General features: G+C 44.1%; 2 protein-coding genes across 6 annotated transcripts in view; one reads left to right on the top strand and one right to left on the bottom strand.

Moving 5' to 3' along the window:
* Nucleotides 1-130: 130 nt before the first annotated feature.
* LOC100492954 (tumor necrosis factor receptor superfamily member 9) lies at nucleotides 131-21878 on the top strand. Its single transcript, XM_002936765.5, has 9 exons — nucleotides 131-333; nucleotides 5419-5556; nucleotides 10576-10711; nucleotides 13267-13355; nucleotides 14130-14193; nucleotides 15751-15839; nucleotides 16047-16159; nucleotides 19525-19681; nucleotides 20387-21878. Exons 1-9 carry the CDS (start codon nucleotides 288-290, stop codon nucleotides 20557-20559), a joined length of 1005 nt encoding a protein of 334 aa, XP_002936811.2. The 5' UTR covers nucleotides 131-287; the 3' UTR covers nucleotides 20560-21878.
* Nucleotides 21879-24354: 2476 nt separating this feature from the next.
* nsd2 (nuclear receptor binding SET domain protein 2) overlaps nucleotides 24355-27975 on the bottom strand; it is a 55782-nt gene continuing 52161 nt past the window's right edge. For all 5 annotated transcript variants that reach the window (XM_012955743.3, XM_012955744.3, XM_004911273.4 and 2 more), the window contains one exon: nucleotides 24355-27469. In XM_012955743.3, coding sequence (XP_012811197.1) covers nucleotides 27231-27469 — 239 coding nt within the window. In that variant the 3' untranslated portion in view covers nucleotides 24355-27230. The remainder of the gene's footprint in view (nucleotides 27470-27975) is intronic.

The following is a 27975-nucleotide window of genomic DNA, read 5'->3' as shown; positions in this document are numbered from 1 at the left end:
TGGAGCCAGTCCTCAGCGTCGTAGGACAAAGGGTGGCAGTTGGGAGCACCCTGTTAGGGAATGCTCTGCTAATTGGTGGGGTGGTGTTACTAAGGGACAGTCATGGTAGTGGGAGTAGTAGGCTGATAATTACAGCTCTCAGAGGCTGGTGTGGGACTTGCAAGGAGCCCTGGCTCAGTACAAACAGCACATGATCAGAGTCAGGTGATCCATGGGAAGGAGAACAGCCCGGCAGAGGGGGAAGTACTGGGCTTCTACAGAGACTCACTCAGTGCCATGCAGTGACAATGAGCATCCATACAGCCCTGCTGCTCTGGGCTCTCTGCCTCCTAGGTGAGTGATTTCCTTGTCCCTCAACTGCCCCCAGGCCCCCCATTTATTACTCCAACTAATGGGATACAGTTCCTGCAACTGCCAGCTGTGGATCCCTGCAGCACTGACTGACTGACTGCTGCTTTCCACTAAGGAACCTTACAGCAGCACATGTGTTTTATACAAGTCTGTGTGTGTTTATATCATATAGATCTTGTCTCAAAGGGTTGTTTTAGTGCCCTGCACTCTGTATTTTGCCATATTAAAGGGCACACTATCCTTAAAATCATTGTTTGTCTTTCTCTATTTTGTTTGTTTTTGCTTTTTGGGGGGGTTTCAGCCTCTCTCTATCTTAATATGAACTTAATTCGGAGGGTAAATGTGTTATTATCGTTCCCTTTCCTCCATGTTTCCCTCTCAGACACCTGCCCGGCCCCTGTGTTCAGGGATTGCCGTGACTGTATAGAAATGTATATATAATAATGTAACAAAAAAAAGCAACAAAAGATCATTTGCGAGCTTAGAATTCCATTGCAGTCGTCTTTCTAAGCGTTCAGTTTAAGGTAAATTCCACTTTTAAAGGTACAGCGCACTAATTAGAGATAGAATGAGAGGCATGAGTTAGCAGCCATAGCTGAGAAGTAAACAACAACAAATGTTAATTGCATATTCTTTTCATTATTGCCCCACCCCCACAATTTGCTCCTTTTATATTAGATCTCAGGACCCCAGGGAATGATTGGGAATTCTTTTAAAACTAAAGGCAGGGGTTATACAGGTATGGCATCCCTTATCCAGAAACCCGTTATCCAGAAAGTTCAGAATTACGGAAAGGTCGTCTCCCATAGACTCCATTATAAGCAAATAATTCTAATTTCCTTTTTCTCTGTAATAATAAAACAGTACCTGTACTTGATCCCAACTAAGATATAATTACCCCTTATTGGGGCAGAACAGCCCTATTGGGTTTATTTAATGGTTAAATGATTCCCTTTTCTCTGTAATAATAAAACAGTACCTGTACTTGATCCCAACTAAGATATAATTACCCCTTATTGGGGCAGAACAGCCCTATTGGGTTTATTTAATGGTTAAATGATTCCCTTTTCTCTGTAATAATAAAACATTACCTGTACTTGATCCCAACTAAGATATAATTACCCCTTCTTGGGGCAGAACAGCCCTATTGGGTTTATTTCATGGTTAAATGATTCCCTTTTCTCTGTAATAATAAAACAGTACCTGTATTTGATCCAAACTAAGATATAATTACCCCTTATTGGGGGCAGAACAGCCCTATTGGGTTTATTTAATGGTTAAATGATTCCCTTTTCTCTGTAAAAATAAAACAGTACCTGTACTTGATCCCAACTAAGATATAATTACCCCTTATTGGGGGCAGAACAGTCCTATTGGGTTTATTTAATGGTTAAATGATTCCCTTTTCTCTGTAATAATAAAACAGTACCTGTACTTGATCCCAACTAAGATATAATTACCCCTTATTGGGGCAGAACAGCCCTATTGGGTTTATTTCATGGTTAAATGATTCCCTTTTCTCTGTAATAATAAAACAGTACCTGTACTTGATCCCAACTAAGATATAATTACCCCTTATTGGGGCAGAACAGCCCTATTGGGTTTATTCAATATTTAAATGATTTTTAGCAGACTTAAGTTATGGAGAGATCCAAATTACGGAAAGATCCCTTATCTGGAAAACCCCAGGTCCCGAGTATTCTGGATAACAGGTCCCATACCTGTAGTACATAAGGCAGGCTTATGTTGGCATACAGTGTGTGCCGCTCTGAATTCAGACATCTTGCCCTGTTTCACACACAAACCAAAGCCAATAATTAGTCACACAGGTCACATAGTAGCTGAGGGTAGAAAAATACAACCGGTCTATCAGGTTCAAAGCTGAAATTCATGGGCAAAGACTACAGACGTCATTTCTGGCAGCAGCTCCACATTGATGACAGATAAATGCAGGGCTAGGTGTATAGGTATGGGAGATGCCCCCCACCGTGCCCTGTAGTCACTCATTGCATAATTAACTGTCGCAACACTGGCAGTGATTTTGCTGAAAGCCCCGCCCACACCTTTCCTTATTGATCTGAGCTTTGGTTTTTCTGGAAATGGGACATGTTTAAGTCCCACGAGGGCAGAATGAAAGGGGTTGTTCACCTTAAAATGAACTTTTTGTATGATGCAGAGAGTGCTTTTCTGAAACAATTTGCAATTGGTCTTCATTTTGAATTATTTGTGGGGCTTTTTTTTCAGTTATTTTAGCTTTTTGTTCTGCTTTCCAGCTTTGAATTTCTGCAGTTATCTGGTTACTAGGGTGTTGGATTTTAATGAAGCCTCCTCAAACCAACACCATTAATTGCCCCAAACAAACAGGATGGAGATGTTATACATGGGAACCGGCACTTTTATTACTGCCATGTTTTCTTGTAAGGGCTTGATCACCTATGAGTTCTCCTGCGTTCCACCCTTACACAAGCCTGTGTTTGTACAGCCCCATAAGAAAGAATGGGATGCATTTCTTCCTTCACTTCCCTGCAGTACAACACAGGAGGAAGAAACAATCATCTGTACAATCCCTTAGTATGATGTTGAGAGCAATATGGTGAGATAAATTGCAATTGGGCTTCATTTTTTGTTTGTGGTTTTTTTTTTGTTTTGTTTTTTTAATTATTTCACATTTTGTTCTCCAATTTGGAATTTCAGCAGTTATCTTGTTGCTAGGGTTCAAATTACCTTAGCAACCAGGGGAGTCCTTTGAATGACAGACTGATTTATTTAGGAGAGGACCTGAATAGAAAGATGATAGTAATTAAACATATATAATTTAAAAATAATAATAATAAAAAGAAACAATAACTATAAACTTGTAGCCTCACAGAGCAATAGGTTTTTAGCTGCTGGGGTCAGTGACCCCCATCTGAAAGTTGGAAACAGTCAGCAGAAGAAGGGGAATAATTCAAAAACTGTAAAAAAAAATATATATAATATAAATGAAAAGCCTGGCATTGTATTTATCCTGCCATGTGTTCTGGGGACATTATACAGTAAATTAGCAGTGCATTTAACTTGTCATATGTTCTGGGGTATTATACATGGAACTGGCCCTGTATTTATCCTGCCATGTGTTCTGGGGTATTATACGTGGAATTGGCACTGTATTTATCCTGCCGTGGGTTCTGGGGTATTATACATGGAATTGGCACTGTATTTATCCTGCTGTGGGTTCTGGGGTATTATACATGGAATTGGCACTGTATTTATCCTGCCATGTGTTCTGGGGTATAAAACGTGGAATTGGCACTGTATTTATCCTGCCGTGGGTTCTGGGGTATTATACATGGAATTGGCACTGTATTTATCCTGCTGTGTGTTCTGGGGTATTATACATGGAATTGGCACTGTATTTATCTACTGTGTGTTCTGGGGTATTATACATGGAATTAGCACTGTATTTATCCCGTTGTGGGTTCTGGGGTATTATACGTGGAATTGGCACTGTATTTATCCTGCTGTGTGGTCTGGGGTATTATACGTGGAATTGGCACTGTATTTATCCTGCCATGTGTTCTGGGGTATAATACGTGGAATTGGCTCTGTATTTATCCCGTTGTGGGTTCTGGGGTATTATACGTGGAATTGGCACTGTATTTATCCTGCTGTGTGGTCTGGGGTATTATACGTGGAATTGGCACTGTATTTATCCTGCCATGTGTTCTGGGGTATAATACGTGGAATTGGCTCTGTATTTATCCTGCCGTGGGTTCTGGGGTATAATACGTGGAATTGGCACTGTATTTATCCTGCCATGTGTTCTGGGGTATAATACGTGGAATTGGCTCTGTATTTATCCTGCTGTGGGTTCTGGGGTATTATACTTGGAATTGGCACTGTATTTATCCCGTTGTAGGTTCTGGGGTATTATACATGGAATTGGCACTGTATTTATCCTGCTGTGGGTTCTGGGGTATTATACATGGAATTGGCACTGTATTTATCCTGCTGTGGGTTCTGGGGTATTATACATGGAATTGGCACTGTATTTATCCTGCCGTGGGTTCTGGGGTATTATACATGGAATTGGCACTGTATTTATCCCGTTGTAGGTTCTGGGGTATTATACATGGAATTGGCACTGTATTTATCCTGCTGTGGGTTCTGGGGTATTATACATGGAATTGGCACTGTATTTATCCTGCTGTGGGTTCTGGGGTATTATACATGGAATTTGCCCTGGGATACTATGAAGGAAACTCTGTAGATTAATTAACCTCCACAAACTTAAAAAACACCCTCCGGCATGTCTAGAAGAGCAAACATACATTCATACTGAGCCCTTTTGCCACTTCTCAAGTTCTTCCCCCCCCCCTCCCCAGCAGCCAGGACCCATAGGCGGAGCTATTCTGGCTTGCCCGGCAACAGAGCTCTCATTTTATGCTTCATAAGTGTTTAAATTGGCAGTATATTAAATCAAGGCATTTAACTGGTTGCGTAAGGAATAATCTACGAGTCAACTTTGCAAACTTTGAACAAGGTCTAGTAATCTGTAGCAACCAATTAGGTGTTTGCTTTGAAACAGGTGACCTGTAAATTCCTCCTGCTGATTGGGTGCCATGGGTTATTAAACCTGGGGCAGAGTTTGTGGCTTTTATTAAAGCCGCTTAAAGTCTTCATGGGGTAGTCACGGATACTCCCTGTACCTGACTTTCATGGACTCGACTCTTGAACAATGATTCTGTGACCTCTGGTGATTAAATTGGCCATCTGCATAGAGGTAATGAATAGTATGAATACATCATTTATAAAAAAAATAAAAAACATACATGGGGGGAGCGGTGCTGGGGTTTGGTTGGAGGGAATGGAGTTAGAGATTAATCTATTGTGAAATGCCATAAGTGGTTCTTGTGCAGGGAAATGGTGAATAAAAACCCCCAGAGCTTTCATAATGGCAGAAAAATACAATGTGCAGCTGGAAGGAACCATTGCTCAAACCCACCCATGAGTTATGGCATTTGGGGTTCAGCACATTATAGTATGGCTTCCTTAGTAACTGTTGGTTCTTTTTCTCCCCTTTTTAAGCTTGTTCAGTCAGTAGCCAGCTCCTCACCACTCCGGTCCCGGCCAACTCCACTTGGGCGCCATTGATTGGGGCAAACTGCAGCTCCATCAATACAACGCAGTGCTCAGCCTGTCCGGCAGGAACGTACCCCAGCAATGGTGAGTACAGTCAGTATGGAGGGAGTAGTTTAACATGAATAATAATAAAGTAGTGCTTAGTACAAGGGATACCTTTCTGGTGTCTTACTTATTGGCAAAGACACACTGAGCTACTTTGTAGCAGCTACTTTTTTAAGCTACAAAACGCCAAAATATCCCCCGTGCTGTGTGTGTCTTCACAATCTCATTTGGCTGGCCGCACCCTACGACCCGCCCTGCTGTCCCTATCTAATTCCTCGATAAGGGGCTTTAATACAATAGGAAGGCTTTTTGCACCCCAGTAACCACAGACTTTGCTTAGGGCTCTGGCACACGGGGAGATTAGTCGCCCGTGACAAATCTCCCTGTTCGCAAGCGACTAATCTCCCAGAGTTGTCATCAGTTGCCATCCCACCGGCAAAAATGTAAGTCGCCGGTGGGATGGCACACGCGGCAGCGCTATTCCAGCAAATCGCCGAAAACGCCTCGCGAGGCAACTTCGCCGATTTGCCGAAATCGCCTGCGCAGCGTGTGCCATCCAACTGGCGACTTACATTTTCGCCGGTGGGATGGCAATTTGGGGAGATTAGTCACCTGTGAACAGGGAGATTTGTTGCGGGCGACTAATCTCCCCGTGTGCCAGAGCCCTTAAAGTTGCTTTGTCTCACCCCCAACTGTCAGCTTCTTGTGTTAAACAAACAGGAGGCCTAGGGGAAGTGACAAGGTATAGTAGCTTTTTTATTACATCTCATGTGGGTTTATTTGAAAATATCTGATTCTGGGGGGCTTAAGGAAGAGGCAGGCTGGGCCCCAACACGTGGTTCAAAGTTAAATGGTGAATTCTCACTACAGGATCATTTTCAATGATTGGGCAGGAGCCGCACAGATCTGCTGAAAAGGCCGAAGCTGAGAATATTCAGCAGGTTATGGAATTTAATAGGCAACTGCCTGTTATTGTGACCTTTAATTGTCAAATCCCAGAGAGGAAGTGCTGCTTCTAGGGACGTGCCACTTAGCGACCACAGAAATGTCAGGCACCGATACTGAAGGTTATTTCCCAGGTGGGGGGAGTCCCTGCTTGACGCTGTGGGATTTATCATGTAGGTCGTGGTCACTGATGTATAAACCCACATGACTGGGGCCGGTAATAACCAGCTTAACCCTTTATATTTAGCCTTAGTAATTGTCATACACTGATAACCGAAATGAAAGGGAACGGCTGAATGGTACACTGGGTCACATGACCACCTTGCCCCCCTCTATTCATGTGTCCTCAGTGCAGATGACAAATTGCGTTACTGACCCCCAATGAATTAAAAAAAACTTAGGGTAAATCCCACTGCCCCCAATGAACTGACTGACTCATTATCACATTCATTATTCATTTTAACTACTTACATGAACTGCTTATTATAGAGTAACAACAGCTGTTTGTATTGGGATCTATGTACTGAATTATAGCAGTGTCTCCTATGTGAACTTTCCATAAGGGGAATGACTGGTTACTGGGCCCCACAGCAACATCATTGGGCCCCTGCACTTATACATTTTATGTAACTTGTGCAAAAACTTACGTTAATTACGCAATTAAAACACAGACTTATTAACACATAATTTTTACCATTTTTATGAACTACTACTGACTAGTTATTGGGCCCAACAGCAACATCACTGGGCCCCTAAACTTATTAACATATTAATCATTGGAATTCTTTATACAAACTGCTTATTATAGGGTCAGAAGGTGCAATATACATCTCTATGCATATACAGTGGCTTGCAAAAGTATTCGGCCCCCTTGAACTTTTCCACATTTTGTCACATTACAGCCACAAACATGAATCAATTTTATTGGAATTCCACGTGAAAGACCAATACAAAGTGGTGTACACGTGAGAAGTGGAAGGAAAATCATACATGATTCCAAACATTTTTTTACAAATAAATAACTGCAAAGTGGGGTGTGCGTAATTATTCAGCCCCCTGAGTCAATACTTTGTAGAACCACCTTTTGCTGCAATTCCAGCTGCCAGGCTTTTAGGGTATGTCTCTACCAGCTTTGCCCATCTACAGACTGAAATCCTTGCCCATTCTTCTTTGCAAAACAGCTCCAGCTCAGTCAGATTAGATGGGCAGCGTTTGTGAACAGCAGTTTTCAGATCTTGCCACAGATTCTTCATTGGATTTAGATCTGGACTGTGACTGGGCCATTCTAACACATGGATATGTTTTGTTTTAAACCATTCCATTGTTGCCCTGGCTTTATGTTTAGGGTCGTTGTCCTGCTGGAAGGTGAACCTCCGCCCCAGTCTCAAGTCTTTTGCAGACTCCAAGAGGTTTTCTTCCAAGATTGCCCTGTATTTGGCTCCATCCATCTTCCCATCAACTCTGACCAGCTTCCCTGTCCCTGCTGAAGAGAAGCCCCCCCAGAGCATGATGCTGCCCCCCCATATATGACAGTGGGGATGGTGTGTTCAGAGTGATGTGCAGGGTTAGTTTTCCGCCACACATAGTGTTTTGCATTTTGGTCAAAAAGTTCCATTTTGGTCTCATCTGACCAGAGCACCTTCTTCCACATGTTTGCTGTGTCCCCCACATGGCTTGTGGCAAACTGCAAACGGGACTTCTTATGGTTTTCTGTTAACAATGGCTTTCTTCTTGGCACTCTTCCATAAAGGCCAACTTTGTGCAGTGCACGACTAATAGTTGTCCTATGGACAGATTCCCCCACCTGAGCTGTAGATCTCTGCAGCTCCCCCAGAGTCACCATGGGCCTCTTGGCTGCATTTCTGATCAGCGCTCTCCTTGTTCGGCCTGTGAGTTTAGGGGGACGGCCGTGCCTTGGTAGGTTTACAGTTGTGCCATACTCCTTCCATTTCTGAATGATCGGTGGAACAGTGCTCCGTGGGATGTTCAAGGCTTTGGAAATCTTTTTGTAGCCTAAGCCTGCTTTAAATTTCTCAATAACTTTATCCCTGACCTGTCTGGTGTGTTCTTTGGACTTCATGGTGTTGTTGCTCCCAATATTCTCTTAGACAACCTCTGAGGCCGTCACAGAGCAGCTGTATTTGTACTGACATTAGATTACACACAGGTGCACTCTATTTAGTCATTAGCACTCATCAGGCAATGTCTATGGGCAACTGACTGCACTCAGACCAAAGGGGGCTGAATAATTACGCACACCCCACTTTGCAGTTATTTGTTTGTAAAAATTGTTTGGAATCATGTATGATTTTCGTTCCACTTCTCACGTGTACACCGCTTTGTATTGGTCTTTCACGTGGAATTCCAATAAAATTGATTCATGTTTGTGGGGGGGGGCCGAATACTTTTGCAAGCCACTGTAAGTCTGCTAAAAAATCATTTAACCATTAAATAAACCCAATAGGGCTGTTCTGCCCCCAATAAGGGGTAATTATATCTTAGTTGGGATCAAGTACAGGTACTGTTTTATTATTACAGAGAAAAGGGAATCATTTAACCATTAAATAAACCCAATAGGGCTGTTCTGCCCCCAATAAGGGGTAATTATATCTTAGTTGGGATCAAGTACAGGTACTGTTTTATTATTACAGAGAAAAGGGAATCATTTAACCATGAAATAAACCCAATAGGGCTGTTCTGCCCCAATAAGGGGTAATTATATCTTAGTTGGGATCAAGTACAGGTACTGTTTTATTATTACAGAGAAAAGGGAATCATTTAACCATGAAATAAACCCAATAGGGCTGTTCTGCCCCAATAAGGGGTAATTATATCTTAGTTGGGATCAAGTACAGGTACTGTTTTATTATTACAGAGAAAAGGGAATCATTTTTAAAAACTTTATTTATAATGGAGTCTACAGGAGATGACCTTCCTATAATTTGGGACTTTCTCAATAATGGCTTTCCAGATAATGGATCCCACACCTGTATGAGGATTACAGCAATGACAGTTCATTCCGCTGAAATGCTGTGTATTTGGCTGATGATTCTGACAACTGGATGAAATTTGGGCACTGAAAGTTCAAATCCCTATTTTACATTTCATGCTCTAGATGTTGAGATATATATATATATATATATATATATATATATTTATTTGTTTGCACCGCTCACAGAATAACAGATAATTGCATGTGGCGCCGCTGTAATTACATGTTAGGGGACATTGCTATGTAACCTTATGAGAATGCCGTGGGTCATTGCACTTGTAATACATGGGTTAGGGGCCACGGACAGATGGTGCTTTGTGAGCTTATTATTAACACACCAAAAACAGCCTTTCATTAAATGAAATAGTAGGTGCTCAGCATGGCGGCCATTAATCTGTAGGACATGGGGCAGGTCATATTCCATTATTATTGGGAGCAAGTTGTATTTGGAATAACCAACAAATGAATGGCAGGTACCTCCTTCATAGTGATATATACACAATGTGCGTATTATGTGTAGGACAGGGCCGGCAGTTATCACTGGAGGGCTGGAGGCTTGGGGGTTATTTAGGGGGCTGGTCCAACCCTACATTTATTATAATCACCAGTTTATAAAGTGCCTACATATTCTGCAGTGTTTTACAATAGAAGGGTTTATTTTACAGGAGGGCACTGCGCATTAGAGCTTACAATCTAACAAGAGAAGGGGACATAAGACATGAATTGTGGGAAATAGTGTGCGCTGACCCCCCCCCCCTTCCTGTAAAGGGTCATACTGGGCGAACCCTGTTGACATTGGGAGGGGGGCCCCTGCGGGGGGTTAGGGGGGGCGGTGGGGGACGCAGCCAGTGGGGGCTCCTTGGGGGATGGGGCCCCCAGGTCAGTAGCCCCGGTGGGCCCTGCCGCCCCCAGTCAGGCCCTGCCCCCGTATCCTGCACCAGGGACAGAGAGCCAAAAATCAGGGACTATCCCCAAAACTGTGGGACTAATGGCAGCTAAGTGTCTGGGAGCCAAGGCTGGTGGGATAACGGCTCAACTTTTGCAGCCATTGATTCCGAGCATTGGAACTTGCAGCTTTCCTACCAAATGTACCCACTCTCTTCCCTTCCATACCCCCCCAGGCACTGAGGAATGTTCTTGCTGTACAAGTGGCTCCTGTGTAAACTTCACCAGTTGCCTGCCCTGCCCCACAGGCTCCTACCAGCCCCAGAGTGGCCAGCAGTTATGCCTCCCCTGCCCACAAGGATTCTATACTAAGTAAGTTGTTATTTAATATTACATCAAATATATATTCATAGCAAACATTTTCTGCAAGGTGGGGCAAAAATGTAAAAGAGCTTACAGTCTAATATCCCATAGTGGCACAGTAATTCCATGGTGCTGGGTGTTTAGCTCCAGGATTTGGTTTGGGATTTGGCCAAGATTCAGCCTATTCGGTGTCGGACTGGCCCACCAGGATACCAGGAAAACTCCCGGTGGGCCCAGGTGTCAGTGGGCCCTCCTGCTCCTGACCATTTGGCCTACTTCATGGCCATTCCCTATTTCTGAATGGGAACAAAGAGACTAGGAGAATAAAGAGGTTGGGTGAGGAAAGGAGGAAATATAGTTTGGAGAGTGGGCCTATGGCCTAAGGTGTTCTGGTGGCCCCTGGGGTCCCAGTCCGACACGGAGCCTATTTCAGCAGGATTCTAATTCGAAAGAATCCATGTGCTTAGCCGAACCGAAACCTTAAAATCACGTGACTTATTGTCAAATAAACAAGGAAGTTGAAAATGTTTCATCGCACACAGTGCGTGGTTCTCTTTAACCCTTCCCTGGCCTTATTTGCGGATTCGTTCGTTATTCAATTCGGTGCATCCCTATTATGTAACATAGTAACATAGTAAGTTGGGTTGAAAAAACACATACGTCCATCAAGTTCAACCATAATGCCTATATATAACCTGCCTAACTGCTAATAAAGGCACTAAGATTGCCCAGGCACAGTAACCAATCAGCAGGTAGAATTTATCAGTCTCCTGTTTGGGTGCCAACATCTTATTGGTTGCTATGGGTTACTGCTCCTGGGCAGACGTAGTGCCTTTTATTACATATAGGGGTTATGCGTTTATTTCTCCTGTCTGCTAATCCCCAGCTAAACCCCCCAATAGTACTGTGCTGCCCCAAGGACCTCGCTAGTGCCAATAGGTACTAACAAGAGCCAGTGGTTCCAATTCTTTGTGCTTCCTTTACTGGCTACATATCCCTTTATTTCATTGGCTGCACCAACATGTGGAAGGGGGTGTCATACACATATAATATATATATATATAGTGACACCTCAATTTTAGGTACCCTGCATTTTACATTTTTATTTTGTGGTCCCAGCGATTTAAAATGCTTCTCAGTGGGTGTTTTTCCCTGATTTTTACAAAATGTTTTCCTGAATTTTACATAAAAATTGCCTTGGTTGTGTCTGTAAATAGTCCATTCCAATTGGTCTGCACCTCACAGTCACGCACCAATCACTTATTGCTTTAGGTTGTGCCTCTGACTGCCAAAAAGGTCTTGTACATGTCCCCCCATAGTGTACAGGATCAGACTGGGCCGGCGGGGCACCGGTGAATAAGCCCAGTGGGCCCTGCACCCCCGGTCTGACCCTGACAGTGTAACATTAATGCTGCTCTGCTTAACCCTTGGCATTAACACTATGGCTTATTTCCTTTGAGTACTTGATGCTGATTTTACATTCAGATTTTATATAACTTTTTCCTGGTTCCCTGAAAAAATGTAAAATGGGGGTTCTACTGTGTGTGTGTGTGTGTGTGTGTGTGTGTGTGTGTGTGTGTATATATATATATATATATAAAAAAAAAAGGGAAAGTTGTGCTCAACCACTAAATTTTAAACCATTAGGCGGGGGTGCAATGAGGTTGTGACCACGAAATACATAGAAACAACAACAAGAGATCCTCTGCACTCACCCATTATCAATATATATAGAACATTAAGACATTCGGTGCATTTAAGCTACTAAGAAATGCCCTTCCCTTTAAGCAAAACAGGGATTGTTTGTCCATATATTGCAATATACTTCAAGCTGGCCAACTGCGTCACAGTCATCCCTTTTGACCAGTTCCTACACTGACTTATGTGATTCATTAAGAATTCTACTGCTTCAATATACATTTAGCCAAGGGACTAAGTTTTACCTGCAACTTTCTTGCTTTCAAGGTTAAAACCCCCATATGGTTGCCCTTTTATTGGCTCCACTGGGATCACCTGACTGCAGCTGGGAAGGGTGGGAGCTACAACAAGGAGCTGGCCACTGCCCCTGTATAAGCAATAGCAAAAAAAGGGAAAGTTGTGCTCAACCACTAAATTTTAAACCATTAGACAAACAATCGCTGTTTTGCTTAAAGGGAAGGGCATTTCTTAGTAGCTTAAATGCACCGAATGTCTTAATGTTCTATATATTGATAATGGGTGAGTGCAGAGGATTTCTTGTTGTTGTTTCTATATATAATATATATATATATATATATATATATATAATATATAGGAATTTTTTCAATAAAACCACTTTTTCTTTTGTATCAAGTCCCTGTGTGTGCGGCACTCTTTCTATTATATATATATAATTAGTATAGGCATAGGAGCAGGATTTTCACACACAGATGAGAGGTATTGCAAAATAATAATCAGAGGTTTATATATAATAGTATAGTATAGTCCTTTGTGAGTACAGCAGCTATCAGTCGTATGTAATACAGCCAGACCTATCGCTTTTGTTCTGGAGCGGAGATGACCCAGTGTTTCTGTCTCCCCCTCAGTGCCACCCACAGCTCCGAGTGCCAGTCGTGCCAGCCCGGACACTATGCCAATCAGACGGATTCTGTAGTGTGTGCCCCATGTGAGAAAGGTAACACTTTATATCTAATATTACAGGGGGCCTCTTTCAAGATATTTGCTTTTATTGTTCCATATTCAGTCAACTGATCCACGACGATTGGTTGCTACAGGCTGGCCCAGTGTCAGTGAGCCATGGTGGCTTCTTTGTCTCTGGCCAAGCCTGTGTTACTCCCAGCATCACCACTAATAAAGTAAGCAGTGGGGTCATGCCGGGCCCCCAGCATCCCATACCCAGCCCCCCAACTTGTGCCCCCCTTCCCTTTCTGCCTGCTCGCGTCCCCCGAGGATTGGGGCAAATGCAGCCAATAAAATGTTTGCTTTTAAACATGTGACCAGTAAATGCTAACTGCTGATTGGTCGCTATGGGTTTCTGCACCTGGGCAAATTTTAGTTTTTTTTATTACATAACATTTCTATAACATGATCCAGTGCCCACGCCCGGGCCTATGGCGGCACAAATTTATAGGCGGCCGCGGGGCGCCCAGATTGGAAATCCAGCCCTTCCAGTGCCTTATTCTACTTTCATTCTGGCAGAGCTACTAACTATTAAAGGTTGGAAACCAAAATATAATATTTTCAATAGTATTAAACTTTATTTTAAAAGTTATTTGTAAATGTAACTGCTACAGAATGCGGAGTATGGCCGTCTCTCACTATTCTCTGCACTGCTGGTTCTGACTACATGGGGTGCTGGGGGATGGAGGGGGGGTTTCGGTGAAATAAAGAGACAGGTTCTGTGCTATGTACCTAACACTTAATGATGAATGTGTTTTTTTCTGAACAGGGTTTTACGCCACTCGTGAGAATGCCACTTCGTGTGAGCCGTGTCCCCGGGGGTCGTACTGCAAGTAATAATAATACCTGATCTATTGCTGCTAGTAAAAGAATGGGGCTCAGCCTTTGGCTATTATTCCGTGGGGTAACAACATATAGAGCCCATAGCCATGGGGGACCCAGACCAGTCAGGGGCCAGAGGTTTGAATGTCCGACTGGAAGGAAAATAGGAATAAATATTAAATAGTAAAAATATAGCCACGGGGTTCATCAACTTCTTGGGTGCTTAGTCAGGACCCCCGTAACCTAATAGCATTTTACCCTTCAGGCTGGATAGTGATGGAACAGAATTGCTTAGAAGAAATGTCAACTGCAAAAATGCTCAGAAGAGCACTCTAATATCCTGTAGGTGCAATCTGAGCACTCTCAGCTGTTTGGCCCAGGTGGGGGCTGAATAAAAAGCCCAATGTGCGTGTATTTTCCTTTCGCTTTGAATTCCCAAGTTTTTTTTGAAGGGAGGTGCCCCAAACTGGTTTGATCTGATACTTTGGACTAAAGGCCAGTGATCAATTACAGGCTGATGAATGATCATAATAGTGGATTAGATTAAGAAAGAGAGTCTATAAATTATATCCCACTGATAGGTCCTGAATCAATATATGAACAAATAACAACATATTTCAGTGAAATAAACAAAACATTTATTGGCTCAAAATTAAACAAACAATTCAAAAATAAGCAGTAAACATACTATACCAAACAATGGATAGGTACATCCCAGTGCCTCATGGTACCCACTCTCCTAACGCGTTTCGCACCATTGGGTGCTTCATCAGAGGGGTCTGAGAGAGTGGGTACCATGAGGCACTGGGATGTACCTATCCATTGTTTGGTATAGTATGTTTACTGCTTATTTTTGAATTTTTGTTTAATTTTGAGCCAATAAATGTTTTGTTTATTTCACTGAAATATGTTATTTGTTTATTTGATGAATGATCATACAATGGCTGGGGAGGTCTCTGTTTTGAGATACCTGGGCCAATGCTCTGCTGGCTCTTTCAGGAGTGGTTGAATCCACAGACAATGTTGCCCAGCTTCAGCCTTGCCTGAGCAGCCATTGTACCTTCTGGCCACAACTTTCCTCATCGCCTACTGTAGTCCTGCCATTGTGTTTATAATCCCATTATCCCATTCCCAAATTCCAAAAGGGGGGGCCTGACCTAGTAGTCCAGGAGAATGGCTTGATATCATTGTTGATACTAGGCCCGGGCTGGCAATCTGTGGGTTCAGGCAAATGCCAGAGGGGCTGCTGTAAGATGCCATAGACACTCACTATTTATTGGGCTGCTGGGGGGCTGTTTGGGCCTCTGGGTTCTGGCAAATGCCAGAGGGGCTGCTGTAAGATGCCATAGACACTCACTATTTATTGGGCTGCTGGGTTAAAACATTTGGGGGCCTCTGCCTTAGAGCATTGTGGGCATGGGCAGAAAACGAGTTTAGGGAAAACTTACAAACTCCCTGTCCAGCATATGCTTTCTGCAGCACTAGGCACAGTTACAGAGTTAGTTTGCCTTTAATTCTCTGGGTTTCCTAACACTGCAGCCTACACTCACCCCTGTCTCTCTCCCCAGCACCACCAGCTGCATCACCTGCACCGTCTGCCCCAATGGAGAGGAAGCCCTAACGCCCGGATCCACAGAGTGTTCTCTTTGTCGGCCAGGCATGTCTTTCCCTTGTTGTTTATAGCCCTATATAGCTATAGTCTGTGACTGATACACAATGTTTGCTATACCTTGTTATGAGCTAAGGGGGGCCCTCGCCAAAAGTTGTAAGTCTGACAGCCATATAATAATAATAATAATTGTTTTTCCTGATATGGGATGTGCCTCTGTGTATATGTAACATGTCTTGTTTCTCTGGGCTTCAGGTTCATATAAAGGGCCCGGTGACACCGCGTGTAAGTTCTGCCATGATGGTCAGTATCAGTCCAAATCGGGAGCAGCCAGCTGCGATGTGTGTCCTGAAGATCATTATTGTCCTGTAAGATTTGTTTGGCTTTGGGTCAAGGTACAGAGGGGGTAGTGGGTGATGCCCCTGATGGGAATAGGGGGAACAGTTGGTATAAAGGAAACTGAATAGCTAAAACTTCCAATTCCATATCACAGGTACAATATAGTAACATAGTAAGTTGGGTTGAAAAAAGACATACGCCCATCACGTTCAACCATAATGCCTATATATAACCTGCCTAACTGCCAGTTGATCCAAAGGAAGGCAAACACCCCATCTGAAGCCTCTCTTTTCTGCCTCAGAGGGGAAAAAATTCCTTCCTGACTCCAAGATGGCAATCAGACCAGTCCCTGGATCAACTTGTACTGAGAGCTATCTCCCCTACCCCTGTATTCCCTCACTTGTACTGAGAGCTATCCCCCCTACCCCTGTATTCCCTCACTTGTACTGAGAGATATCCCCCCTACCCCTGTATTCCCTCACTTGTACTGAGAGCTATCCCCCCTACCCCTGTATTCCCTCACTTGTACTGAGAGCTATCCCCCATACCCCTGTATTCCCTCACTTGTACTGAGAGCTATCCCCCCTACCCCTGTATTCCCTCACTTGTACTGAGAGATATCCCCCATACCCCTGTATTCCCTCACTTGTACTGAGAGATATCCCCCCTACCCCTGTATTCCCTCACTTGTACTGAGAGCTATCTCCCCTACCCCTGTATTCCCTCACTTGTACTGAGAGCTATCTCCCCTACCCCTGTATTCCCTCACTAGTACTGAGAGCTATCTCCCCTACCCCTGTATTCCCTCACTTGTACTGAGAGCTATCTCCCCTACCCCTGTATTCCCTCACTTGTACTGAGAGCTATCTCCCCTACCCCTGTATTCCCTCACTTGTACTGAGAGCTATCTCCCTTACCCCTGTATTCCCTCACTTGTACTGAGAGCTATCTCCCCTACCCCTGTATTCCCTCACTTGTACTGAGAGCTATCTCCCCATACCCCTGTATTCCCTCACTTGTACTGAGAGCTATCCCCCCTACCCCTGTATTCCCTCACTTGTACTGAGAGCTATCTCCCCATACCCCTGTATTCCCTCACTTGTACTGAGAGCTATCTCCCCTACCCCTGTATTCCCTCACTTGTACTGAGAGCTATCCCCCCTACCCCTGTATTCCCTCACTTGTACTGAGAGCTATCTCCCCATACCCCTGTATTCCCTCACTTGTACTGAGAGCTATCCCCCCTACCCCTGTATTCCCTCACTTGTACTGAGAGCTATCTCCCCATACCCCTGTATTCCCTCACTTGTACTGAGAGCTATCTCCCCTACCCCTGTATTCCCTCACTTGTACTGAGAGCTATCTCCCCTACCCCTGTATTCCCTCACTTGTACTGAGAGCTATCTCCCCTACCCCTGTATTCCCTCACTTGTACTGAGAGCTATCTCCCTTACCCCTGTATTCCCTCACTTGTACTGAGAGCTATCTCCCCTACCCCTGTATTCCCTCACTTGTACTGAGAGCTATCTCCCCTACCCCTGTATTCCCTCACTTGTACTGAGAGCTATCTCCCCTACCCCTGTATTCCCTCACTTGTACTGAGAGCTATCTCCCCTACCCCTGTATTCCCTCACTTGTACTGAGAGCTATCTCCCCTACCCCTGTATTCCCTCACTTGTACTGAGAGCTATCTCCCTTACCCCTGTATTCCCTCACTTGTACTGAGAGCTATCTCCCCTACCCCTGTATTCCCTCACTTGTACTGAGAGCTATCTCCCCTACCCCTGTATTCCCTCACTTGTACTGAGAGCTATCTCCCATAACCCTGTATTCCCTCACTTGTACTGAGAGCTATCCCCCCTACCCCTGTATTCCCTCACTTGTACTGAGAGCTATCTCCCCATACCCCTGTATTCCCTCACTTGTACTGAGAGCTATCCCCCCTACCCCTGTATTCCCTCACTTGTACTGAGAGCTATCTCCCCATACCCCTGTATTCCCTCACTTGTACTGAGAGCTATCTCCCCTACCCCTGTATTCCTCACTTGTACTGAGAGCTATCTCCCCTACCCCTGTATTCCCTCACTTGTACTGAGAGCTATCTCCCCTACCCCTGTATTCCCTCACTTGTACTGAGAGCTATCTCCCCATACCCCTGTATTCCCTCACTTGTACTGAGAGCTATCTCCCCATACCCCTGTATTCCCTCACTTGTACTGAGAGCTATCTCCCCTACCCCTGTATTCCCTCACTTGTACTGAGAGCTATCCCCCCTACCCCTGTATTCCCTCACTTGTACTGAGAGCTATCCCCCTACCCCTGTATTCCCTCACTTGTACTGAGAGCTATCTCCCCTACCCCTGTATTCCCTCACTTGTACTGAGAGCTATCTCCCCTACCCCTGTATTCCCTCACTTGTACTGAGAGCTATCTCCCCTACCCCTGTATTCCCTCACTTGTACTGAGAGCTATCCCCCCTACCCCTGTATTCCCTCACTTGTACTGAGAGCTATCTCCCCTACCCCTGTATTCCCTCACTTGTACTGAGAGCTATCTCCCCTACCCCTGTATTCCCTCACTTGTACTGAGAGCTATCTCCCCTACCCCTGTATTCCCTCACTTGTACTGAGAGCTATCTCCCCTACCCCTGTATTCCCTCACTTGTACTGAGAGCTATCTCCCCTACCCCTGTATTCCCTCACTTGTACTGAGAGCTATCCCCCCTACCCCTGTATTCCCTCACTTGTACTGAGAGCTATCCCCCCTACCCCTGTATTCCCTCACTTGTACTGAGAGCTATCTCCCCTACCCCTGTATTCCCTCACTTGTACTGAGAGCTATCTCCCATAACCCTGTATTCCCTCACTTGCTAAGAATCCATCCAGCCCCTTCTTAAAGCTATATAATGTATCAGCCAGCACGACTGATTCGGGGAGGGAATTAAATATATATTATTAAATAAATTTGCTCTTGTTATGGAGCAGTCAGTCCATGAATTGGAGCCCATAATTGACAAATGGTCTTGGTGTTTCAGACGTGATTATCTTATAATAAAGGATAAGTAAACTTTTAAAATAAGTTGAGGTATAATGGATTAACACTTTTTTTCTAAGCACCGTTGCAAGTTCCATTTAATGAATATTTTTCATGTTATTAAGGGATAAAGTACTGTCCATACAAATACATTTTGTCACAACAGCACCACCTGCTGGTCTGTTTGTAACAGTGACAATTGTCAAGGAAGTTGTCAGGAGAAAGTGAGAGGGCCGGGCTGGTGTTCTTTATATCTTATACCCTTAATATCGTAATGAATGTATGTAAATTGCAAACATACTCTCATTAATGTTACATTGACTTATTAGGACGCTATTCTAGACACTTTTGCTTATTTCAGAGCCCTGACATTAACCCGATTGAATGCCCCGAGGATGCTTTCTGCCCAGCGGGAAGCACGGAGCCCACATACTGTATGGAGACCTTCTTCCACAAAGCCGGAGACACGTGCAAAATCGCGCCGTTCACTATTATTTTACTGGTGGTTTGTGCCGCGTGTAAGTCACTTCTGCCTGGCATGGGAACGAGGGATTGTAAATCCGTATCACTGATGTGCAGGGAATAGTAGGATTTAAGGGGGGGTTAGAAGTCCGAACAATACTCTTAGGGGCAGATTCATCAAAATGTAAGACTAGAGCTCACCACAGAAAAACTAATAAATCTGCCCGTAAGAATATTAGCTAGAACTCATGCCACCCCAGAATAGTGCCACCACTGACTGTCATCGTATAAGGCGGGGTTTCCCATAGGCCGGTGGGCAGGATGTGGCCCTTGTTAGGATAGCCAAACTAAACAGGCTACCCACATTATGATTTGGGCCCAAGTAATGGACCAAGGCCGGACAGCGCTGCTATAGAGCACTATGTTACACTGGTCGTTGGTATGAGCAGTAGCACTTGGATTTCTTCAAACCTCCTCCAGGCGTTATATCGCAAAGAACCCATAGCCTCTGCCATTCTGGGGACCCTACCCTTAGTTACAACATCCTCAGCCAATCATAAACATTCCCAGCCAAAGATTCCAATTGGATCACGGCCCTGGCCCAATCTCCTGCAGGTCCTGCTGCTGGCCCAGCCTTCCATGATGCTCTCCCCTGGGAAGTTGCTACTCGGGGGGGCCCAGAGAGTGAGAATGCTTCCAGGCCACACTATGAATTGTACTTATTGGATGAGAGCGGTAATGCCGGGGCTTTTTCATTGCAGGCCTGATTATCCTTATCCTGTTTGCAGTCAGGAAGCAGAAAGTGAGCGCAGGAAGAGACAGAAGAGACGTGAGGAGGTGCAGCTCCAAGTCCCGGCTGCTGGATTCCCAGAGGTCCCCTAGCTCTCTGTATGGAGTCACCTATGATACGGAGCCGGTGTATGCGGGGTGGTGACTCTCACATTCTGCTTTATACAAGCCTATGAACTTGTTGGTTTTCCCTTTAAAGGGGAAGTGCAGTTTTGAAAACATTGTTTTCCCTCCTCTCTCCCAGCAGCAGAACTGACCCAAAAGACTTTTCTGGCCTCTCCCAGCAGCAGCTTCCAAGGACAAGGAAAGTTGGATTCACTAATGGGGGGGCAGCAGTATTTTAGGCACCTCCCAGTGAATCCCCCCTGCAAGGTTCTGGAGCACACTGGGCCCCCCAGCAAGAAAAATTTTCAGAGGGGCCCAGTGCACACAGATACCTGGCTACCGCCCCCCTGCCCACTTGCTCGAAAAATTTGCAGCAGGCACCCATAACTTTAGAGCGGCTATCAGACCCCACGGTCCAGCCCCACTTTTCTAGTTACCCCACTGGCACAGTACCCTTTCCTAGGTATCCCTAGTGCAGGCTGGCACCCCCATGGGCACGGTACCCTTTCCTAGGTATCCCTAGTGCAGGCTGGCACCCCCATGGGCACGGTACCCTTTCCTAGGTATCCCTAGTGCAGGCTGGCACCCCCATGGGCACGGTACCCTTTCCTAGGTATCCCTAGTGCAGGCTGGCACCCCCATGGGCACGGTACCCTTTCCTAGGTCCCCCTAGCGCTGGCTGGCATCCCCATGGGCACGGTACCCTTTCCTAGGTATCCCTAGCGCAGGCTGGCACCCCCATGGGCACGGTATCCTTTCCTAGGTATCCCTAGCGCTGGCTGGCACCCCCATGGGCACGGTACCCTTTCCTAGGTATCCCTAGCGCTGGCTGGCACCCCCATGGGCACGGTACCCTTTCCTAGGTATCCCTAGTGCTGTCACTTCCATGGGCACAGTAAAGTGGAATGGGAATATCTGACTACTGCCCAAGCAAGGTATGTCTGGGTACCATGGCAGTGCTCCCAGTGTTACTAAGGTCTGTTACATAGTAACTGCTGCTGAGACATGCCAGCACCTAATGTATGAGAAGCTACTGGGGGGAGCATCAAGTCATGGAAAGGACTATTTGCCTGAGCTGTACATAACTGGCTGCTAATGTAGAATTACACTATTTGTTTTGGGCACTTTCTATGACAGAGGGTCTCCTTTCTAATATATATGATTTGTACAGCTGGATTTATGTGTTATTTAATGTGATTGGAAGTTGTGCGGGCAGAGCTTGTCTGTATGGGCAGGGTGGGTGGGATAATCATGTTGGTCGCGCGCTTTCTAAATGGGAATGTAAAGCTGTGACGTTTCCAACCACAACGCAGAGTTCCGGGTTCTTTCCAGCCATTAAAATGGATCTTGTTTTTTTCAGCCGACTGTTTCCTCAGTGTTGTGAGAACCATACAGTGTGTGCCCCTCGTCTTGGCACTGCCAATAGGGGCTGTTCCATTCCTCATTGGGGATAAAAGTTTACCAGCAAGTACTTGTAAATTATAATCCCTGTCCTGGTTGGCATTTTACCAGCTAGGCTGCCGAGCAGTGTCAGACTGGCCCATCAGGATCCCAGGAAAACTCCCGGTGGGCCCAGGGGTCAGTGGCCCTCTTGTTCTATTTAGCCCATTCTATGGTCATTCCCCATTTCTGTATGGGAACATGGAAGCATGGAGTATGGTATGTAGAGAAAAGAGACTAGGAGAATAAAGAGGAGAAATTAAAGTTTTGAGAGTGGGCCCATGTGCCAGGGTTTTCTGGTGGGCCCCTGCCATCCCAGTCCGACACTGCTGCTGATATATGGGCTGGGTGGCAATAGTAATTATAAACAAACATGGAAACACTGATTATAGCAGATGTCCCCAAAAGGGCCACTAGGCCATAGCTGCCACTCATTTGTAACAGACACGAGTATGTAGCAGGGCTAGCCAGAAGCCATGCCCCATCCTGGAGATCCAACCTTTAGTGGGGGCCCTCAGTGTTAGGGTCCTTCAGGCTAATGTCACACTATGGCTGTACAGCCAAGGGACTCGAGGTTGCTCAGAGGCGGGGCCCCAGCTTCTGTAATGTTAGAGATATTTGGAAAAGAAGCCGCCGCCCCCCCCCCCCCCCCCCCCCCCCCCCCCCAGGTTTCAGTAAGGTCGGCAACAGTTCCCCTAAATCAGCGATGTCCAACTGAACACCCATTGGCCTAATGCAACCATCGCAGGCACTTTCACAGCCCTCAGGTTCCATATTTGTGTATATGCCATTAGCCTCTTAAGATCATTTGCCCTCATATGTGTCTGTAACATGGAAGCTGCTGGGCAATGCTATGGGCATTTCTCCATGTACAATGGAGTTCCCTTGGGACTTGCTGAAGGGAAGATGTGCCCTATACGAGGCCCACGTTCACCCTGCAACCCTACCATTGGACAATTTAAACTATATTTTATTTATAACCAGGGGGTTGGTGGAAATAATCAAGTAGAAATTGACATTTGCCTGTTGTAGAGTCAAAGGCCATAGGGCTAATGATTAAATTCTGGTGCTGACTGCACTGGATTCTGGGCTGCCATGTGAGTCTTAGTCACTAGTTAGCCTCATATTGTGGCTTTTATATCATACATAATGTGAATGGGGAGTTAGTCGACTACGGTTACACCCTTATTTGAGTCACAAAGTAGTCAGCCAGATCAGCAGGGGAACAGGGTTAGGGAACTGTTCCAAACCATATTATTACATTAATAAAAGAGACACTCTCAAAAAATATAAAGTATCTGCCCCAGGTCAGGCCTGTAACAGATTGGGTTTATGGGATGTAGATGGATTTTCTGGCTACTTGCACACAGACTTACCAGAAGAAAATCGCAAGAATCAGGCCTCGATACATGTATAACATCTAATCACTGTTATGAAGCTAACCCCAACTTACTGACGTCAATTATCTGGACTGACAAGCTTGAAATTCCCTCAATTACCTGAACTGAGGGAGTGACTCACAACATAGAGTATACATACAAGCTACAATCAGATTCCCGTTACATGGCAGTATAGAAAGCAGCGTCTTTTATATATCCAAATTTTTATCTGTTTGGGTGATTTCTGATGCCCCTCTGAACTTTGCTTCCCCACAGCAGCCCAGAGCATACCGAGCATGTGCAGTGCCACTGACAATTAAAAGATGACCTAACAGAAGATGGGGAGCTGCTGTAGAGGATTTTGAAGGCCTGGTTCATTACTCTTATTGGGCTGCTGAGCCTCTGGCCTTGTGCAATAAGTTCACTATATAAAAAACAGAATTTCTAGCCACAGTCTCTTACGCTTTAGTTCCCCTTCAAAGGAGAAGGAAAGTCATTTTGGAATTTTATTGCCAATAGATTTGCCACATTAGTGCCACCTAGAACAATATATTTATTCTGCAGAACAGCCGTAGAAGCTTCCTCTGTTTAAGATTGCAGCTGCCATTTTAGCTTGGTATTCATAGCTTCATGAGTAAGTTTTGAGAATTCTTATGGGAGGGGGAGCAGGAGAGAGGTGAGCAGACTCTGGTCCCAGGAATGAAGGATTTTTCTGAGAGAGGATTCAGATACCCAAGAACATGTTTACAAAAAAGGCTGTATTTACATAGAGCTTTCTGATAAAGCTTACTTCGTTTTTATCTTTCCGTCTGCTTTAAGGAATGGTGCTCTAAATGATGGAAGTATGAATAGATCCCAGCTGCATCCACCTGTCTGTAACACTGTCTGTTTACAGATCTAAATGTTATTCTTTTTAGTAAAAGAAAACACATTAAAAAAAAATAAAATAAATAATAAATAAAAAAAAAAAGACAAGCTTCTGCATTATTTATCTATAAACGGGACAGGGGCCAAACTGAGTAAAGGGAATGTTTTATTCAAGTGGTTAAAATAAAGGAAAAGTAAACAATATTTACTCTAAAGGATGGATAACATTACTTTTACCTTCATATACCTTGGAAAGCCCCTTTATAGCTGGCCACAAACTAGAAGATCTTGCTCGCCAGCGTGGGTACATTTCAACCTTATTAGTACTCTTTACCCCGGCCAAACATTCTGTTTGCTGGATTAAAATTTTCAGTCAACTGGGCGGGTTGCAAAAAAAACAAAATCATACCTGGTAACACAGTGGGGTCCACTATGGCCTTAGTGGTTTGGTCAGACTGCTAAATAACCAGAACCGTGCAACTGTCAGAGCTACAGGTTCAGATCTAGTCATGTGGTGGCCCAGTCATGTGACCGCAACCATGTGTATGGCTGGATTCAAGTCTTTCACAGCTAAACCACCAAACCATTGTACAAAAAAAACATAGGATTAAGCTTTTAAAAGCAATAATGGGCAGACTAAATGGGCCCGTTTAAATCTATAAATTACTGGCAGAAAACCAGATCATATTATTAAGGGCAGGTCTTCATATAGCGCATTTTCTACGTCCAAGCAAATTATCTTTTTCCATTAACAAAAAACTGTGCTGATAATAATAAAACGATGACTCTTTTACAAAAGGGAGAATCATTATGCCCAATCCATCTACAGACTGGACTCAGGACTCGGTTCTGAAGTGCTGGTAACAATTATTTACAATTATGACCACAGTCATTCGGATACAAAGGAATAAAATAATAACCCAGAAATAATTATTGAAAAATGTAAGCATAAACATTTAAAAAAAATAAAAAAAATGAGGCGGAGAAAAAAAAAAGGGGGTTAATATATGAAAGTGATATGTGGTTCTACTATGGAGATAAAACTATTTCGGAAAAGAATAAAGTGCGTCTTTTATACTGATCAGGATAGAATAATCAGATTAAGGGGGACGTTTGCAATGCAAAAGAAGGAGGAATGTTTGACACGAGTGATCTCTATGGAGAAGCGTCACGCTGAGCGCATTATACTTGCTTCCTAAGGATGGCGCTACTTGCATTGTTCAGACTTCTCTGTACTTATTTACACATTTATTAAGAATGTGCCTGTTTGCATTGACAAGTCTATCTGACCAAACAGTCTATACAATAACATAGAACATACAGAACACTTTGCAGGAATCACATCAGTACTCTCAATGTGCATGAGTAAAATCAACAAGTGAGGTAAAATTTTCAAGCTGAATTGTAACTTCAAGGGATGCAGACCGTTTTCTAAAATTGCTGTCATGCCCAGGCCTCTATAACTTGGGGGTAATGCAGTTTATTTCCCCTAAATCACCTTATTTTCCAGAGGTGCAAAAGCCGGAATTATCACTAATTGGGCACTCCCATAGAAAAAAAAAAAAAACAGGCAGCACTTGGCCTAGAAATAAGGGGTAGCGCCAATAGCAGGAAAAAATCCCATATCTTTAGGGTATCCGGTCATGTTAACGACATATCAGCAATTGTAAAAAATTAAAATAAAAAAAGGGGGGTTAAAGGTATCCCTTTAGGAATAAGGCTGCATTTTTCATTTTAAGAGCACAATTGTCAAAATAACCACAGAAAACCTTGGCAAATGTAAAATATTTTGATTCACGCAGGACACCTATTATCAAACAGAGTACATACATTGATTATCCTTTTAGAGGAGATTGCCTATAGCTAAAAGTTATTTTATGTGCAACACTAAAAGGTTATAGTAAAGGGCTACGTGTTATAGGCTCATTCAGGCGAAACTGGAGGGGAAAAAATAAGCTTTTACCCCTTTTATAAATGCCACTACCACATTCAATCTCCACACTTTTTAAAACTAGACAAGTTAAAGCATTAGGGTTTAATAACGGGGATGGGGGGTAAAAGCAACCCTGAAAAAGAAGAGGATGGTTTCAGATTTCCATTTGGATTAATTTGCTGCTGAAACGAAACTGTGCAGAAGGCACCTCTTACAGTGAAAAAGAGCGCCGGTCACTATTTTAACCAGGTGAGGTAGCAACTGTGCGTTTGTAAAACTATGACATGGGAGATACAGAACCTCACCACTTTCCATTCTCTTCCACCATACCTGAAGCGTGCACGCTCTCGGCAACACGACTTGTCTCCGCGTGCAGATTTGCCTTATACCAAAAATTTAAAATATGGAAAAATCCTCTGAAAAATATTAAAATATCATTGAGTTATACGTAACATTATTTTATAAAAACAAAACAGGGATTACACAGAAGCATTGTCTGTACTATAAAAACGTAACTACATTAGCTAGGCACTGTTCAGCTGGAGCAATAGTGTCTTTGCTTTTACACAACACGCACGTGCTGGATCGTGTTCTCCCTTCATATATCTCAACCTACATTGTTGAGAATTTAAGCCACATTAAGCTATTAATTGTGGCTGTCTCAGGTGGAAGACATCGGTACAACTATGATTATGGCACACAGAGGTGACAGACAGGCTCCACATTATCTCCATGCAGAGCCTTTGCCAACGGGTGCTATGGCTTCTTTCCACCTGAACACGGCGGTGGCGTTCCACGTGCCATAATCCATAAAGGATAACTGTAATGCTGTGTAAATGTGTAATTTTTTTTTCCTGACAGTTTTACGAACTGCTAAAATCACAGTTCGGTATCAGTGCAGAGGCGGCAGGATCTGCCGCCGGTGACGGCTCAGCGATAACATTTTTGTCCTGAATCAAAATATGTACTCTAGTTGTACAGTGTAAAATGGAAAATTGTTTTTTTTGCCCTTATTCACAAACTATTTTCTATTTACATACTAGTGTTGGCAGCTGAAACTGCAGTCCTTTACATCAACAAAATAAAAGGTTACTATCGAGTCTTTTTGTTCTTCCTTTGTTTTGCTTTCTTCTTGGGTAGATTTTTAACAACTTCGCATTCAACAGACTCTTCCGGGTCATGCTCTGGGCAACATAACTGTCCCTCTGCAGTCCTTGTGAACTGGCTATCATCATAGTGACCTTTGCAGAAAGAATTGGGGCACAATGAGCAGCACGACACCGACGCCTTCCCACACACATCACAGTGATGCCAGGGGCATTCCCATTTTCCTAGAATAAAACACAGAGGCAGTCATATTTATGTAATGCTACAGAGAGAAATAATAAAAGCACAGTCATATATTGTGAAGCGCTGTGTAACTTACTGGTATTATATCAATAAATGATATTAATTCCATGGTATAAGATCAAATTACTCATGATTATGGACCCTTCACCTGTATATGCCACTGGGTAAAGGGTGCACTATAGTGCTCAGCAGCAGAAAATCTGGCTTCCCATTTAGTCACATAACACAGGAAAGTGGCTACAGGGCAGCCATCAGAAATCACAGGACACTGCTTCTTTCCCTCTGTCCAGCCACGCTGCTTACAGTGTGGGCACCAATGCTAATCAAGCATGACCCTGGGTATGCCCCCTGCCTATCTAACCCTGCCTCTTAAAGGCCAATCACCGCACCCTTTGCAGTCCTTCATTCAGGAACCCTGGCCATCTTTCTGAGCCTTACATTGCAAAGGGGCCCCTGATTGAGGCCTTGTATGCTTGGATGGGATTGT

Source organism: Xenopus tropicalis, chromosome 1 (assembly GCF_000004195.4).
Source record: "Xenopus tropicalis strain Nigerian chromosome 1, UCB_Xtro_10.0, whole genome shotgun sequence".
NCBI lineage: Eukaryota > Metazoa > Chordata > Amphibia > Anura > Pipidae > Xenopus > Xenopus tropicalis.
This window is presented reverse-complemented; position numbering and strand designations above follow the sequence as displayed.

Bases quoted from the DNA above. Each gene is read 5' to 3' on its own strand.
- LOC100492954 (XM_002936765.5), top strand. From the start codon at position 288: ATGAGCATCCATACAGCCCTGCTGCTCTGGGCTCTCTGCCTCCTAG. The intron at 334-5,418 runs GTGAGTGATTTC...CCCCTTTTTAAG, and splicing joins CTGGGCTCTCTGCCTCCTAG to CTTGTTCAGTCAGTAGCCAG. The intron at 19,682-20,386 runs GTAAGTCACTTC...TTTTCATTGCAG, and splicing joins ACTGGTGGTTTGTGCCGCGT to GCCTGATTATCCTTATCCTG.